Here is a 17,194-nt window from a genome sequence, read left to right as displayed (position 1 = left end):
CCCAGGCACCCAAGGCACTTAGGGCCAAATTTGCTGCAAATCCTAAGCCTACTGCCCCTAACGCTAAGGTAACCGGAGATACAGTGACCGGAAGTAAGGGTGTTACAACCCCATCTCCGCCCACTCCTGTTACACAAGCTGTGTCCAAATCCCCAGTAAATACCACAGTAAAATCTCCGGCCAAAGACAGGGTAAAACGGCGTACGCCAAATGCTAGCCTTCCCCCTGGCTGCAAGCCTTATGTGGTTATTCTAACAGGGGTACCCGAGCTTGAAGAGGGTTCTTGTGAGTCCTACTCTGAACTCAAGCACAAGACGCTCTCCTGGCTAAAAGCTAATAGACCCCTCCCAGGGCACATTGATGGTAGAATAGCCCTTGTCCGACGTGTGGGTTGGATTGGTAACAGACGCAAGGCTATTACCGGGGACTGTGTGTTGATCAATTTTAATGATCCCAGAGCAGCTGGCATGATTTGTAGCCAACAGTCGCATCACAACTTCTGCGACATACAAACTAGGGACTTGGGGTATTTTTATCACCCCCCCCTTTAATGGGGCCAAATAAAACTTTCCAAGATGGGGGTAGAGGTGTATGGTTCCCTCATTATCCAATCTTGGATCCTAGAGCAAGGGTAAGGACTCCTACCCAACCAGCCACTCCACAGGGTTGGGGCTGGTGACTTAATAATTCAGTGGCAAACAATGTCTCCCCCCCTAGGACTAACACATCTTGCATAGTAGGGGAGGAACCCTTGACCAACATTGTCATGCACCATCCCCCGCCCTCCCCAATTCTGCCCATTCTTTTAGGCGAGGGGTTAGATAATATCGAATTAGTGGACGGACTTCAAATTCGGGGTCCGCAGGGTGGGAATAGTGGTCGCAATGAGCCCCAGCACCATGCACCTCTGAAAATCATTAGTTGGAATGTGGCAGGCTTAAGCAGTAAGCAGGATGTTCCAGACTGGGTGGCGCTCGTTGAACCTCACTCAGTTTGCGCATTCCAAGAGACGTGGTGCGTAGAACCAAGGCACCGAGTAGGTTATGCCACCTTTTTTGTCCCGGCAGAAATACCAGCATCGGGAAGAGGTCGTCCCTATGGAGGTCTCTTGGTTTGGGTTAATATCACGTTGGGATGGAGGGTACACCATCACCCCCAAAAATCTCCAGATTTGATGCATCTCACTGCAACTTGTAATAGGAGAGCGGAAAAACTGGAGATTATTAACATCTATACACGAGGGGCCTCCGGGAGAGCCTTGTCACCAACGCTCTTGGACCTGGAGGCAGCCCTGGGTGAGTGTAGTAGTGATTCCTTAATTTTGGTCATGGGGGACTTCAATTGCACATTTGAGCCCTTGTTGCCCGATGAATCCCTGGATTTGCATGAAGAAGATTCTAGGAGAGGTGTCCCGTCACTCGATCTTCCCATCATAAATAGTTGGACCCCCAGAATCATCCAGCTAAATTCCCTCACTCTAGAGCACGGCCTACGGGCAGCCAATGGGAGGACACCATCAGACTTAGAGGGGGCTCATACATACAATAGGATCGGTCACTCTTCCCGGATTGATTACATCCTCTTAAATCTTTCCTTGTGGGTACATATGAAGGATATGGTGGTCCTACCCTCTCTGGATAGTGACCATAATGCACTGTCTTTGACCCTATCAATCTGGTGGAAAGAGAATATCCCAGGGAGCGGAAATCATGATGCACTAGCGACAGGGCCATTGGGAGGGGTGGTTCCATCAAACTGCTTAAGACGTCTGAAATGGGACAAAGTGGCAATAGATGAGGAGAAAATGGCATGTATCAGAGCTGTTACCTCTACAGCCTGTGCCATTTTAAAAAGTCAGCCTATTTGCCCTAATCAGATCACAGCATTGTTTTGCGAGGTCTCGCTGTCAATTGGGGACCTTTTCAAAGCCAAAGTAAAGAAGGGAAACCTCAATCGTGATAATTGGCAGGGTAAGCCAGGATGGTATTCAAAGGAGTGTCGTGCCACGAAGAGAGCTCTGATATTGGCTGTGAAAAGTGGAGATGCCGCCCTAATAGCCATCAAACGGAAGGGTTATAAAACGGAGCTCAAAACAGCAAAGAGAGACTGGGAAGACAAGTTTTGGCAGGATCTCAGAACTGCCAGCATGGGAAAAAACGCAAAAGGCTTTTGGGACTTAGTACACAAGAAAAACAGACCCCTCGACACAGTCATCACCTGTAACATAACCGAGGATCTATGGTTCACACATTTCTCGAAATTGTATACGGCAACCGCTGTTGAAGCATTGGATTTCGTACTACCACAGCCCTCTCGAGTGATGGAAAGTCCCGAGGAAAGTCTGTTTACGAAGAAAGAAGCGGAAGGCGCAATAAAATCTCTCGTCCCGCGTAAGGCGGCTGGCCCCGATGGTCTTCCGGGAGATCTGCTCCGAGCTGACCTAGACGATTGGAGTACGCTGATTTCTTCTGTTTTGAACGCAGCTATGGCGGGTGCACCTTTGCCTGCCTCCTGGATGGCCGCCGAAGTGGTCCCCATGCACAAAAAAGGCTCGAGAGAAGATCTGGGGAATTACAGGCCAATTAGCTTGATAGACTGCTCACAGAAAGTAGCAGGCAAGGTTCTCCTATCTAGAATACAGCAATGGGCAGATGAGAACAGGATCCTTTCGGATCTCCAGGCAGGGTTCCGAGCTGGCACCGGAACAATTGAGCAATCGTTAAGGCTTCTTATGATTTACTGGAAGGTCGTTACAATTGGGAAGGGCACATTATATCTTGCTTTCATCGACCTCCGGACGGCCTTCGATTTGGTCCCCAGAAATAACTTATGGAAGGTTCTTAGTGATCTTGGCCTACCACCCTACCTGCTCCACTTGGTCATGAAGTTTCATGAAAACAACTACGCCCAAATCCGTTGGGGTCCCAATGGCCAAAAGTCTCGAAGAATAGATGTGAACAGAGGAGTGCGGCAAGGGTGTGTTCTTGCCCCAACGCTCTTTTCGCTCTACGTTAATGGGGTGGTGGACCACTTGTCGAAGATTCCAGCGGATGCCCCTCGCCTGGCAGGTCGTTCTATTCCCACCCTGCTTTTTGCGGACGATACTTTGCTCCTGTCAAAATCGCCAATGGGCCTACAACAGCTTCTTACAGGCTTTGACGATTTTTGTAATCAAAGAGGACTCAGTATAAATACAGATAAAACGAAGTATCTTATTTTGAACCCTCCGCAAAAACTTGGTCCTCCGCCAACATTGGGCTCCGTGGCACTAGACAGGACTAAAACCTTCGATTATTTGGGCATTAGGCTGGTGGACTCCATGAAATGGGACCAGCATCTGCTCAAAATGCTGTTAAACTTAAAAAGAGTAACCGGGATCCTGCTAAAAGAGCAGAGAGCAGCCTCATCTAAACCCATAGCTGCAGTTTTGGACATCTACGCAGCTAGAGGAGTAAGCGCCGCTTTGTACGGGGCGGAGTTATGGGGAATGACGAACTTGAAAGTCCTTATTCGAGCTGAGAACACCTTCTTGAGAAGCCTGATGTCCCTTGGCCCTTCTGTCCCCATCCTGCCTCTGCAATTGGACATGGGCTGTCGGGCTATTGAAGATCTAGCGAAGTTACGCCCATTGCTCCTGTGGGCCCGCATCTGGAGAGTCCCTGAACTCTCAAGTTACGCGGATGGTCTACGGGAGATATTAAGATCAACAGGGTGGGCGAAAATAAAGTGGCTAACGGATGTCAAAGCTTTACTCACCAATCTGGGGCTAGAAGAAGCATGGCACCAACAGACAGCCCCGCCCAAATCAACAATAAAACAGCTTTATTGGAACTGGGTGTCAAATAGAAGGATTTCTTCCACCTCGATTTGCAAGTCGACCAGAAACTTCATGGAGTCCAAAGATACTCCTTTTAGAGAACTGTATTTGGACATAATCTCAGCCCCGTGGGAAAGGTCCTTGTATTTTAAATTTAGAATTGGCCTCCTCCCCGTAATGGAATTTACTAGTCATTGGAAAATTCCATACCAGACTGCCCCGTGGTGTCCTTTCTGCCCACAGCGCCAAGAATCCGTCCCCCACTTTTTATTCGAGTGTCCTGCATATAAAGCCCCACGGTCAAAATGGCTAAAACCCATGTGTCGCACACTGGGCACTAGACATTGTAACGTTGCCCTAAGGATTCTACTTTCAGACACTCGTATCTTTTACGCTTGTGCCACCTCGAAGTACCTTGGGTGGGCATGGCGAATTCGGTCAAAAAGACTCAGACAAATTGTTTAATCATCTTTTTTTAGAGTATATTTAAATCTGTGGTTTTTATCTTTAAATGCACTGAAATGAATTTAATTGTATGTATGCTTTTTAAGATATTTTTTATGTCGAAATAAAGCCTTTTTGACTTGACTTGACTTGACTTGTAATTCTTACTGTAGTCCTTTGGGGCTAATGCAGAAAGCTTGGCCTGGTTACGGCAATACAATACATCATGATCGTATGTTTCACACAGCTTTGGATTGGTGTATACTTGTCCCCAAGTACCTACCGGTGCTGATCTTGTTGGGTTAAACCAACCCGGCCTCTCCCAGCCATGCCTCTCCTGGAACACACAGCCTTGTCTGAGCAGCTCCTGTAATGGAACACAGATTAGCACGGTTAAGACTGTTCCAGGCTACTCATAGCTTGTTGGCACTCAGAGTTATGGTGAGAACCCATGCAAGACTGAAATGTAAGAGCCTAAAGAGCTAGGCCCCTTCATGTACTAGTACTGAGGAAAGAATGCAACACAACAGAAGAAAAATGACTCAATACATGGACTTAATAAATATTGTTAGCAAAGCAAGAAGAGGGAAACCTTGTAGCTAATACTGTTGTACTAAGTGAACGCAGAAGTACCTCATAAAACATCAGGGGCCACCAGTATTACATTAAACACAGCGAGAGAAAACACTCATTGCTTTCTAATTTCATTAGTGGTATGATAACCCGATTAAAAATATAGCAGTTTGAGCGATTCCTATTGAGCAGTTATTGCATTTTAATTGTTTAGTAGTAGCACATTTGAGAGCACAATTAACACTCTTCAGATGAGGGTTGAGGAAAAGTTGCCTTATAAAATGGAAGAAAAGTTCGCCAGGCTACGCCAAAACCTCACCAGAGAATGGGGCGTTAAACCATTTTCAGCGATAGGCACCTTTCGTTCACTTGAGCAAGTCATCCAATGGGGCATGGACGACGTAGATTAGCGAGGTACTTTCAAGTGGACAAACGTTTCCCTCTTTTGACAGCAGTGATAACCCCTCTGAACGGTAGACCTAGTGTCTAGTGAATAGTTCTAAACATCTCCCAACCCATGTACTTGATATTAGTAACTCAAACAAGTAGAAGGTTGTTACTGAGGAAGATCCCTAATACATTGAACCTGGGAAAACCTCTGAGATTGCCAGTTCCTGAACCGCTTTCCCTGCAGGACATGTCCTGGTGCTGCCACAGAGGAGCAAGAGGCAACAATGAAAGGCCAAGTCTTGGTTGGCTTGTGTGGCACTATGTTTTGTGGTGAGGAGGATGCCACCTTTCCAGAGGCAACACCAAGAGCTTCTCAAAGGAGTGGAAGGGTAGAGCATCCTTTCTGAAGGAGGCGAGGATTCCTTGGTCACAAACCAGCAGGTGGCTAATCAAGAAGAGGGCGACATCTGTGGTGAATTTTAGGTGGAGATACCTGTCTGGACTGGAAGGTCATTTGCATGGTAAAGACATGTACCCTGCCCTGAGTTCCCAACTGTATTGTTATCTAAATCATTAATGCTGATTTTTCATCATAGGCAAACACAGATCATGTGTGCTTGCCATGACATAGGCCCGTCTCACAGATTGCGGTCTTCTTGGACTGGGAGGGGCACACACACCACTACCCTCATTGTGGTGGCAGGCTATGGTCTGCACCAGGAGCTAAGCAGCAGGAGCACGGTGGTGGCACCCTACCATGTGGTGATCAGTCCTAGTGAACAGGCCCTTTTTACCCTGAGTCATAGGAGTGAGGCTTCACTCACCTTTTTAAAACTTCCACTGCTGTGAGTTTAACTCACTCTTGACCTACATCACAGAGTGCTGCATAGCGCAGGAGTAGTCACTCTGCACTGAATGTACGTGTGCCTGGGAAGGGTACAGAACAGGGGATAAAGCAGTACTGTCCAGTACATGTGTGGACAGAGCATATACTGGTCGTATGTAGGTCTGTAAGGAATATATTACTTGAAAGATGCAGGGCTCTGCAGATTGTGTGGGTATGCGTGCATAATGAAAGCATGTGCTGGAGGTATGTTTGCTTGTGTGGAGTACCATACATGGAGGGTAACGTGTTGCTATGGTGAGTGTGTGTGCTGGCAAAGTGTGCGTTTGTAAATATCACACCCTGGTTATAGATAGAGACGTTTGAGTGCTGACCAGTGCCTGCAGACGGACTGTGTGTGCTGAATGCATGTGTACATGTTAAGAGTACAATGCATGGAGGTACCAGTGCTGGACAGTAAGTGTGCTGTAAACATACACTGAGTAAACAAGCCTGAAATGGTACATTGAGGACCCTGCGTTCCATTTTGGAAAGCCCTGGCCTGCCTGGTGAAGACTTGAGGAGAACAGAAAACATCCCAGACAGATTTGTGCATTGCTACATTACGGCCAGCTGGGTGGGACACACACAGGATGGAAAAGGGAGAGACTCCCTTTAACACTTCAGATGACTACTCTTTGGTTCAGTGATCGAGCAGAAAGAAGGGGCCTGGACACATCTCAGGAAAGGAGATGGGGCTGATAAAGCAATCTTTAAGAGTAGGGTTGGGGAGGCTGAGATTCACCTTTTTATGCACATATCATTGTGGTTGACAGGCAGGTGTGAAATCTGGTTGCTCCCATTAATTGTGTTGTGGGACAATCAGATCTGAAGTCTTGCCTGCTGTGACAGATGGTCATTTAAGAGGTAAGAAGAGAAAGAGAAGTGTCCCTTTCAAAAGAAGCTGAGCCCCAAAACAAAACTTCAAAGACACAAATAAAATGTTTGGGTCTGGAAATGGACTATAAAAAGGGGAGGTTGAGATCCCAAATGTTGTCATCTGCCAACTAGCCAGACGGGCTGTGTGAGGAGGGAAAGGTCTGCAAGACTTCCACTTGTGAGCATGGCTGGGGGTAAAGACCTTCTAGTCTCCCTGCTGGGTGAGGGCACATTACTCAGGGAAACCAAGATCACCTGTCCTGGAGCCTCATCGCACAGCTGATTACCAAAACCAGTGTGTCCTGTAAGGAAGAGGCGATCACTGAAGAGAGCAAGGTCCAGAGGGGAACCACACCAAGGAGGACTCCCTAAGCGAGGTGCAAGGAGAGTGGCTATGCGCCAACCATGTCATTGTCCGGGTTCAAGAACAGTCTGGCGACCCCCGTATGCTAGGATAGGGTTGCCATGATCTCAGCTATGTAAAGTGTGCGATGCAGAAAGCACCGGGCGCCCACTGCCGCGCAGCGGTAACCCCGTATGCCAGAAGGGTCCACCAGTGAATTTAATTAGGCCGGAGTATGAGATTTGTGTCCATCGCATTGAGGGTGCACGCACAGAACAGTCTGCACTCGATAGTGAGCAACACCTCAATTCATATGCCAGAAGGGGCTACGGTATCAAAATGGACAAATGTGTGGGTCGTGGCCTGAATGCCAGGATTACTGCTGTGACCTGCAGGTCTAGTCCGTCAACTGTACCTGAAAACTGTTACCCCGAGGATCGGAGGTCGCAGCTGAGGAGGTCACACCCTCACCAGAGCTTCAATAAGAAGCTGCAGAATTCTCCTCCCACCCACCTTTGTTAGAGGAATAGGGGAAGAGTGACTTACCACGAGTTGGCTGAGCGGGAGCAACTCCAATCACAGGACGACCCGGCAGCCCTGCTCAGATGAGAGATTCTGCGCCTGGCCTGCTGGGTGCTGCCATGCAAACTGAATGCAGCCTGTTTTGCCAAACAGAAACAAAACTCAGGAGTGTCCACAGAGAGGGCATTCACTGCACTTCTGCACATTTCCATTCCCTCGGAGCGGGTATGATCAGAACTGGGCCTGTGGGGACCCAGGAGACTTACTGCTAATAGTGCTGTGGCTACATAGGCACCTTTGACTAAATACGGATGAGTCCAAGGGGAACTCTTTGAGTACGGCCTAATAATGAGCATTACCTGGATGTGGCCACCAGTGAATGGGAAACAGCTGTGCACACTTTACACGAGGATGGGACAGGGAGTTTGCCTGACAACTGCTATAGCCACGAGCACAAGGGGGATTGTGTTGTTGTTTTTGAAAGTAGTATTTCTTTGCCTGTATAGAGTTAGAAATAAAATACAACTTTTTCCTATAAAAGCATGTATTTAGCTGGACATTGATTTATTGTTTGTACTGTTTGCACTTTGAGTTTTGAGTCGTGTTCACTGACCTGTATCTAAATCTCCCCCCTTAGAGGGAGCCTTGACTGCATGAACACATCTACCACTGAGAGTCAAGTGCAGAAGGGGTTCTTGGCCCAGCTGACCAGGAGCCACAGTAGGCTGGGTTCCCGAACACCAGGAGTAATAGGCCTTAACCACCATGGTTGTGCTTAGTAACTGTTGCATGCTTTGCAGCCCTCTGAAAGTGGTCCTGGCAGAATCACCTCAATAACGGGGATGAAAAGTAGGAGACAGTCCTCCGTGGACTGGAATGGCGAACTATGATGGGAGCTGTCTTTCTTCTGATCACAGGGCACTTCATATTTACCCTAAAAGGTCATTTGGGAAATCACCTATACATATCTCTATACGGAATGTAAAAGAGGCGCTTTCTAAAAAGGGCAAGTTTTGATTATGTTTTTTTAGCTTAGGTGCTAGTGAAATCAATACCCCAGATAAAAATTATATGATAAAATTGGATGAGCAGCATATACTCACAGAAGCCTCCGTTTGGTTTTAAGGCCTATTATTCAGACCAACAAATAATCTTGTTCCAGGAAGTACAGAGGACAGCACATTAACCCTTTATGGCGCTGTACAGAATGGTTTTCAACTGATAAAAAAGTCCAAAGAAAATATGTTATTTTTTGTTTACTTATTGAGTTTCACACTTCATGAAGCCGACCAGGCAACTTTGCACATCCTTACACTTTAGTAGAGCTATGTGAGATTTAATGGGTGTCAAATGGCCTTTTTACAATATCTAACAGTGCATAAAGTATTGTTCATCAAGGAAGCAGAAGAAATGATGCAAGTAAGATTCCTAAAGGGTTGACAGTCTTATTAAGAGCTCCTGACCCCTCCAACCCATGAAAAACGGTTTGGAAGAACCCAGGATGATTCAATTAAAGTGGTCAACAGTGACCTAAAATGTCATTTTGCACCAACAGCATCATCATGTATGTTGCGATCGGGGTATTATTTCGGAGGTAGGGTTGTAAAGCTAACATGGGTGCAAGAAGACAAGGGTTTAGGTGGTCTATTTACAGAGCCACTAAGAATAACAACACCCCTCGTTGTCTTTGGAAAAGAGGAAGAATGACAACACAGCTGTCAAAGTTTTGGGACTGGCCTTGGCATGTTAGGAGTTGACCAGCAACATTTGTTTAACTTTGCTTGTACTCCGGAGCATCACAGACTTAAAAGGAGTCAGAAGTAGACAAGAGGTCAGCAAATAAGTCATACTGTCAAATAAATACTCATTACCTGGATTATTGGTTGCAATGACACACACATGGTAAAAAGTTTGGCAGGGCACAGGCAAAAATGTAATCTTATTGTAGACCCTTTGAAATATATATATGCAGATTTCGGCAAATTTGCCCTTTGGGGAGCTCTTCTATTCAAATTGATTTACATAAGGTCACATTATTATTTATTTATTTATTTTTTGTTATTAGGAATAGGGAGATTAAATGATTCATTTGACAAAGTCACAGGGTGTTGAGCCGGCGCATGAAATCGAACCTGGCTCCCAGTGTTAAGTCGCAACTCTGACTTTTAGGCCACATCGCACGAGGAACCATTTTGTTATCTATAATTAAAGTAAAAATAAAACGATGAACAGTTAATTCTTTCATAAAAGCTCGGTGTTTCCACAAACCTCTCTAGCATTAAAAAAAAACGCACACTTTGAAAGGTTGTGCATCCTGCTCAGCCCATGTTTTTAAACCTTAAATTATCATAACATGCTACAGCAGCCTTGATTACTATCAAGAGTCTGAGTAATTCCAAAAGCGTCTGGAAAATTCCACGACTGTCTAGATTTCCATTTCGTGAAACGGGCACGGATTAGCTTCTCGCGTCCACGGCGTTCCTTCCTCAGCAGCCACTTATTTGGAGGAAACGTGAAGGCAGGCACTGACAAATACCTGGGCTCCTTAGGGGGGACCCAGGGGAGCCAGGCGCGAGCCGGTCTCTTCCTGGGCAGGTTCGCGCGAGGATCATTACCAGGTGGGGGCTGATTAGCAGAGGGGTTAAAAGGGGAAGTTAGGCGGGCGGTTAGGAACTGCGTGGCGGGAGGCGTGAAGGGAGGTTGTTTTGCGCTCGTGTTCCCACCTTTGTCCTGAGTTATGGAGGAAGCTGCGGAGGTCAGGAGGGCTGTCCAAATCCTTTGTGCGGCAGGGCGCGAGGACTTGTTGATGCCGGGTGTCCCGGCGGAAGCTTGGGTCGGCATGGCCCGCCCCCCTCGCAAGGCTTCGGAGGGCGTCGCCAGGGCTGTGGAGGCGTGTCTATCGCCGGGCCCAGAGGACGAGGAAGACGGCGAGGCGGCCATGCCGGCAGACGGGCCTGGGCTTATTTTGCCCGCCGTGGAAGCTGAACCCCCGCCGTGTGACCCGGGCGCCCTCCAGCAGGTATGTGCCTTACCGTTTTTCGATGCTGGTGCACGAGGGGCGCCCGGGGGGAGGCGGGGGCGTTCCATGGGCCGGCTGGCTCCGCGCACAGGCGGATTGGCACCTGGGAAGTCGGGGAAGTTGCAGGGGGGCCCCAGGCCCAAGCGTGGGCGAAGCTTGGAGCAGCATGGGCGCTTGCACGCCCCCCTACCTGCTGCAGTGCCCCCTGCCTCTTCCCCCTCGGTACCGCCTTTGGCAGATGGGGTCTCCCCATATTTATGGCTTAACGGGCAGTGTTATCTGCTCTCCCCTGCATTGCCGGGGCCTGTTCCTGCCCCCCTCCCTAATGTTGGCACTCCTCCCACGGTTGACGCTGATGTCAGGCACCCCCGTGCCACGCTGACGTCGCCCCCCCACCCTGAGGCCCTGCCCCCGGCCCCTGCTGTGGTTACGGTGGGTGCTGCACATACCCTGCTGCCCCCCCAGGCCAAGGCTGCTTCAACTGGTGCTCCTGGCTCCCGGCCCCCCCCCACACGTCCTTGACTCCGGGTGGTAAGGGTTTGCTGCGCAAGGGGGCGCCCCCGGCTACTGGTCAGTCACTGTTCCCGGTCCCCAGGGGTCGTCCAGGTGGGCTTCTGGGTGGCCCTGAGGCTGGGTCGGTGGGTGTCACTGCTCTGGCGTTGGGGGGTGATTGCGGTTCCGCTGTGGGGGGCAATGTTTTTGGGGCTGTTTCTTTGTCTGGCTCGAGCGGCCGCAGTTTTCAATCTGCGCCATCGGCTGGGCGGCTGTTGGCTGTCTCTACGGGCCCGGGAACTGTCCACACGGCTGTTTCCAGTGGTGGGCTTACAGGGGGGCTGTCTGGAGCGGACGGCTCTTCTACAGCTTTCAGTGCACATAGCTTTCAAAACATCGACTGGCAATTTTATGATGGGGGTATTGGTGATGGGGCTATGCCCAGTGGTAGTGATCAAGTTGAATTTTCTGATGCAGCTTTCGGTGGGAGTTTTCATGATGATGAGTTGGAAGAGGGGGAGTTGAGAGACAAGGATGTTGGGCTTTTGGCAGCACGGGCCCAGGGGGGTGGGTTGGGGCAACCCACTGTTTCTCGTGTTTTGCAGGAGTCTCGAGCGGACCATGCAGGTGTACGAGGGGCAGTGTGGTCTGGACCTTCTCAGAGGGATCGTGGGGCTGTCGCACAGCAGTCGGAGCAGTTACCGAGAGGTAAGGATGGGTGGTGGTCTGTGTGGCAACCTAGGGAGAGTCTCCCTGTTAAAAGTACAAGATCTATTGGTACGGGTGATGGGGTTGTGGTTGAGCGAGTCGCTCTGGCACCGAGGCTTGAGCGGCCTGTACTTTCGAATGTTTCTAATGTGCAAGTTGCAAATGAAGTTTCTACAGCGGGGGTGGGCGGGGTGGATGCCACACGTGTCACGGAGGATAGTATCCTACCGAAAAAGTTGCCTTATTCTGGGGTGGGAATGCCTTTGGGGTCTCATTTATCTGAAAAAACGAAGAATTTGATATGGTCTGGGGCATTTGTGGATGTTTTTCGGCTTCTCGATAGGGATGTTCAGGCAAAAGAAGGGTCAAAGGAGGAGGAATTAGAATTGGCTCGGAGGCCTCGTGTTCCGAAGTCCATAGAGAACTGGACTTCGGCCTTTCTTATTTATGCCAGCGTTTATTGTCAACGTCATCCTGAGAAAGCAATAGACATGTTTAAATATGCTGATGTTATCCGCAAGGCTCACAGTTATTTTGGCGGCTTTGCTTGGTTGTCCTATGATGACGAATTCAGGGCGCGCATGAGCGCTTTCCCTGAGCGTTCGTGGGGTGAGGTTGATTCCGAGTTATGGTTGCAATGGATGGCATCGGCAAACCCCCCTGCTACGACTCACACAGCTAGCGGGCAGCCCGTGTATTATCGGCCCTTTTCAGCTCGCCCCGCTCAGTCTGGGGCGGGGGTTTGGGGCAGAGGTCAGTCAGCCGCCTCTGGCACATGCTGGCATTTTAACAGGGGTTCCTGTAACAGACCTGCTTGCAGGTACAAACACGAGTGTTCGCAGTGTGGAGGGAAGCATGCCCTCACCCAGTGTTTTCCCGGCCAGCGATTGGGTGAGCAGGGACGAGGTTCAGGGGGTAGGGGGCAGCAACAACAGTCTGTTTACAAGGGCCCCTACTCCTATTAGGCAGGAGGTTCTCGATCTCTGGCTGGTGGATTATCCAGATTTTGAGGCCGCTAAGATTTTGTCTTGGGGTTTCAAAATTGGGTTCAGGATTGGGTATCAGGGACCCAGGGTGGGCAGGTGGTCGGACAATTTGAAGTCTGCGAAGGAGAGTCCCCATGTTGTGCGGAAGAAGCTGGATGCTGAGCTTGCGGCTGGTAGGATTGCTGGTCCTTTTGTGAATTGTCCTCTGCCTGACTTGATTGTATCGCCCCTGGGTGTGGTGCCTAAGAAGGCGGAAGGGGAGTTTCGTCTTATCCATCACCTGTCCTGGCCAGAGGGTTCATCAATTAATGACTTTATTGATCCAGCTGACTCAACTGTCAATTATGCTTCGGTGGACGATGCCTTACGGCTCGTGCGCACGGCTGGTGTTGGGAGCGGAAAGTTGTTTTGAAAACTGTTCAGAAGTTGTTGGGTTACCTCAATTTTGCTTGCCGGGTTGTTCGGGCGGGCAGGACGTTCTGCAGACGTCTGGGCTTGTCCATGTCAGGAGCACGCCTTCCCCATCATAGGGTGCGCATTACCACCGCTGTGCGTGCCGATTTGACCGTCTGGCTTCGTTTCCTACAAGAGTTTAATGGCGTGTCCTTGTTTTTTGCGGATGAGGACATGGTATGGCAAGTACAGTTGTTCACTGATGCGTCAGGGGCTCACGGCTTCGGAATATTTTGGGACGGTCGATGGTGCGCGGCCGGCTGGCCGGCGCACTGGAAGGATCAGGGTCGCAGCATAGCGTTTCTGGAGCTCTTCCCGTTGCTGGTTGCTCTGCACCTATGGGGGGATGAGTTTCAGAATCGCTCAGTCTTGTTTCACGTGGACAATCTGGCAGTCGTGCACCTTGTCAATCACCAAAAGGCTCGTGATTTGCGGGTTTTGCGGCTCCTGCGCGCATTCATGCTGCGGTGTCTGCAATTAAATATTGTCTTTAAAGCACGGCATGTTCCTGGTACTTCTAATTGCATCGCTGATTCTTTGTCTCGCTTTCAGTGGTCCGAGTTCCGCAAGTTAGCTCCTGGGGCGGACCTGGAACCAACAGCGATCCCACAGTACGTATGGGACCTGGGGGATTGAGGGTTCACCACTTGGTAGAAAATTCAGTGGCTGACTCCACCAGGCGAGGTTATGTGAAAGCCTGGAATGAGTTTCTGCAGATTGGTAAGGTTTCCATGGGGCCGATTGGGGCGGGTTGGTCTGATGAACAATGCGTCTTGCAGTTTGTTTTACATCTGGCGGACAAAGGCTTATCGCCCACTACCATTTCTGGCAAATTGGCTGGGGTTTCTTTTTATGGGCAGCTTTGGTGGGGGAGGGATCCGGTTGGGGGGTTGTTGGTTCGTAAAGTGTTGAAAGGTTTGGCCAGGTTCCGGGCTGGTGGTCAGCAGCTCCGGCAGCCAGTGACTTTTGAGTTGCTCCAGTTGCTGTTGCCGGAATTGGAGGTGTGTTGTTATGATGCTTTGGAGTGTGCCAAATTTCGTTTGTGTTTTGTTTGGTTGTTCTTTGGGGCATTTCGGGCATCAGAGTTGCTGGGGTTGCGGGGCAGGGTAGGTATGACCAGCAATGAGGTGGTGTTGGAAAGTGACAGAGTGCGGCTGTGGCTGCGGGCATCTAAAACCGACCAGATGGGGAGGGGTAAGTGGGTGTTCCTTGGTAGAAGTGGTGTCTCTGCATGTTGCCCGGTTGGGGAATGGGAAGTGTTTGTGTCCTCTCAGCATTTTCTCCAGGGGTCCATATTTTGTCATGCGGATGGTAGTCCCATAGTTGCATCTCAATTGTTGGCTGTATTACGCAAGGTTTTGTTGCGCTTGGGGAAGGATCCTGTGCAATTTGGTACTCATTCTTTCCGAATTGGTGCGGCGACGGAGGCCGCTCGGTTGGGGAGGGACTGGTCCCAGATCCGACGCATTGGTCGTTGGCGTTCCAAGTGCTGTGAAAAGTATGTGAGGAAATAGTGCATTTTGGCTTGTCTAACATTTCTTTCTCTCCTAGGTCCCTGGCCATCAGTCGCCGGATGCAAACGAAGGGTGTGGATACTGGGGCACTCTTTTATTAAACGAGCAGCTTTAGCCGTTGCCAGCCAGCTCTGTGGGAGATCACTTGGTCTGAACAGTATGACACATGAAGTCTCATGGCATGGAACAGGGGGAATGCGCTGGGGTGGGCTTTTTCCCGCCTTGGCTGCTTTGGTTTCGCAGTGTTTGGGGGGCCCTCCGGATCTCCTGGTGCTACACTTGGGAGAGAATGACTTGGTTTCTCTCTCTGGGTTGACCTTGTTAAAATTAATGAAGCAGGACATGGAAATCATCAGAACCACATGGGTGAGCACCATGCTTATATGGACTGAGTTTGTGCCTCGTTTGCAATGGCGTGGGGCACGGAATCATTCTGCCCTGGAAAAGGCTAGAAGGAAAGTCAACAGGACAATGCGCCTTTTTTGTCAACATTGGGGGATCTACAGTTTGGACCATTATCATTTAAAAGTCTCTGAACATCATTTATTTTGTGAGGACGGTGTGCATCTCTCAGCTTTGGGCCTCTCTTTTTACCTCCTTGAACTCAGGGACTTGATTAGCAAGGTTCTTCAGGTACAGTTGTGGTGTGCTCCTTCCTTTCCTTTAGGTGGGGCAGGAAAACGCTAAAGGTTTTCCTGGGTGGCGGGTTTTTGTTAGTGGGGGTGGGCAGCCTGGAGCGGGTTGGCCATCCTGAAGGGTAGCGTTGGGTAGGCTAGGGGTAGTAGGCAGGAGTTTGTTCGGGGTTTTGGGATTTAGGTTTCGTAGGCTCACTGTAGAGTTGAAGTATGTAAATAATAAATAAATAATGAATGTGTTTATGAAATTTATGATGCACCTGTCCTAAAATAAAAGTGGCCTTTCTTGCTCCTAAAAGAAGGTGTGGACAATGATTTCTTGCGCGATTTGTTTTACATATTACTAATTCCGGAATATGTCAAACGAGCGCGCGCCGTCGCCGCGTGACTTTGTACTGCTGTTGGGCCTGACAGGTTAATCGCCGTGCGCCACGGCCTCCTCTCCCACGCGCTCGGCTCGTGTGAAATGCAAATAGGTAATTAACCGACCTACGTCGGCCCCAGCTCGAGCGCCTAAGTGTACGGGAAGGCATTAGCAAAAGTGTCACCGTCATGACTCGGCTTAATTCTAAGAACCTGACTGCGACGCGCGAGACGGATGGGACCGGCGCGCGCCAGGTGTGGGCATTAACCTGGCGGCAAGAGAGCGGAAGGCTGCAAGACCCCTTCAGTTCCGGTTCCAGAAATGGAAACGTGTTCGACGTAGGGAGTGAGAAGGCTTCCTTTCTGGGGCATAGGACTGAACGTGAACCTAAAAAATAAAGTAAACAAAAAAAACACTGGGCCTGATGTTTTATGAGGTCATGGGAACATAGGACAAGGAAAGCAACGACGGCGTACTGCCCGCGCCCTGACTGGCCTTTCTGCCACCCTGGAATTTTCCCTGCAGGCTACGGGGGCTTTCTCACACCAAGTCTCATTCCAGTCACCATCATGGGGCTGCTTTGAACATTCCAGTCACTCTAATTCAGTGGGATCACAGTCACTCTATTTGAGTAGGAAAGCCCTCACACACCGACCTGGTCAGTGTCATGCTTCATCATCGGGCCCCACCGAAGAGACCGAGTGTCTCTTCGGTGTGCTGCGACGCCAGAAAGACTGCGGAGCTGGTCGTGTGGGGAGGACGTGTGGTGAAAATAATAAATTTAAAAGTGACTAACAGGGTATCAAAAAAACTTTAATGAGTGATCCCTAAAGCACGTGTAAGTGGTATGTGTGTCTGAATTTAAGAGCCAAGGTTATTAGGATTTTGTTTAAATTCAGCTAAATACCACAACTTTAAAATTAATCAGTCAACATGTCTCTGCCTTTAATGTGGTATATATTCACCATGGCATTCTTCAGGACTAAAACCCCGGCGGTATGGACACTCTAATAGTCCACCCTATCGTCGGGGTCCGGTTCAGAGGGTTCTTGCAGGTTGACAAGCGGGTTTTGAGCGCTGAGGGCGATGTGCCAAGCGCGCTCCAACCCCCCTCCCGTGACCCATGGTGCAAATAGCGCCCATTTTTAAAGTGCTGTTACACCCCTAAATTT

At 49.5% G+C, this 17,194-nt stretch overlaps 2 protein-coding genes across 3 annotated transcripts in view; one reads left to right on the top strand and one right to left on the bottom strand.

Annotated features, from left to right (window-relative positions):
* Positions 1 to 17,194, bottom strand: part of SARDH (sarcosine dehydrogenase) — an 850,014-nt gene that overhangs the window by 337,303 nt on the left and 495,517 nt on the right. For both annotated transcript variants that reach the window (XM_086921071.1, XM_086921072.1), the window contains exon 12: positions 4,545 to 4,628. In XM_086921071.1, coding sequence (XP_086777197.1) covers positions 4,545 to 4,628 — 84 coding nt within the window. The remainder of the gene's footprint in view (positions 1 to 4,544; positions 4,629 to 17,194) is intronic.
* On the top strand, positions 11,800 to 15,776 carry LOC147710377 (uncharacterized). The gene is made up of 2 exons (XM_086919986.1): positions 11,800 to 12,070; positions 15,061 to 15,776. Exons 1-2 carry the CDS (start codon positions 11,800 to 11,802, stop codon positions 15,708 to 15,710), a joined length of 921 nt encoding a protein of 306 aa, XP_086776112.1. The 3' UTR covers positions 15,711 to 15,776.

The sequence above is a fragment of the Lissotriton vulgaris genome, chromosome 5, assembly GCF_964263255.1.
Source record: "Lissotriton vulgaris chromosome 5, aLisVul1.2, whole genome shotgun sequence".
NCBI lineage: Eukaryota > Metazoa > Chordata > Amphibia > Caudata > Salamandridae > Lissotriton > Lissotriton vulgaris.
Note: the sequence above shows the minus strand (reverse complement) of the source record. Positions and strands in the feature narration are given on the sequence as shown.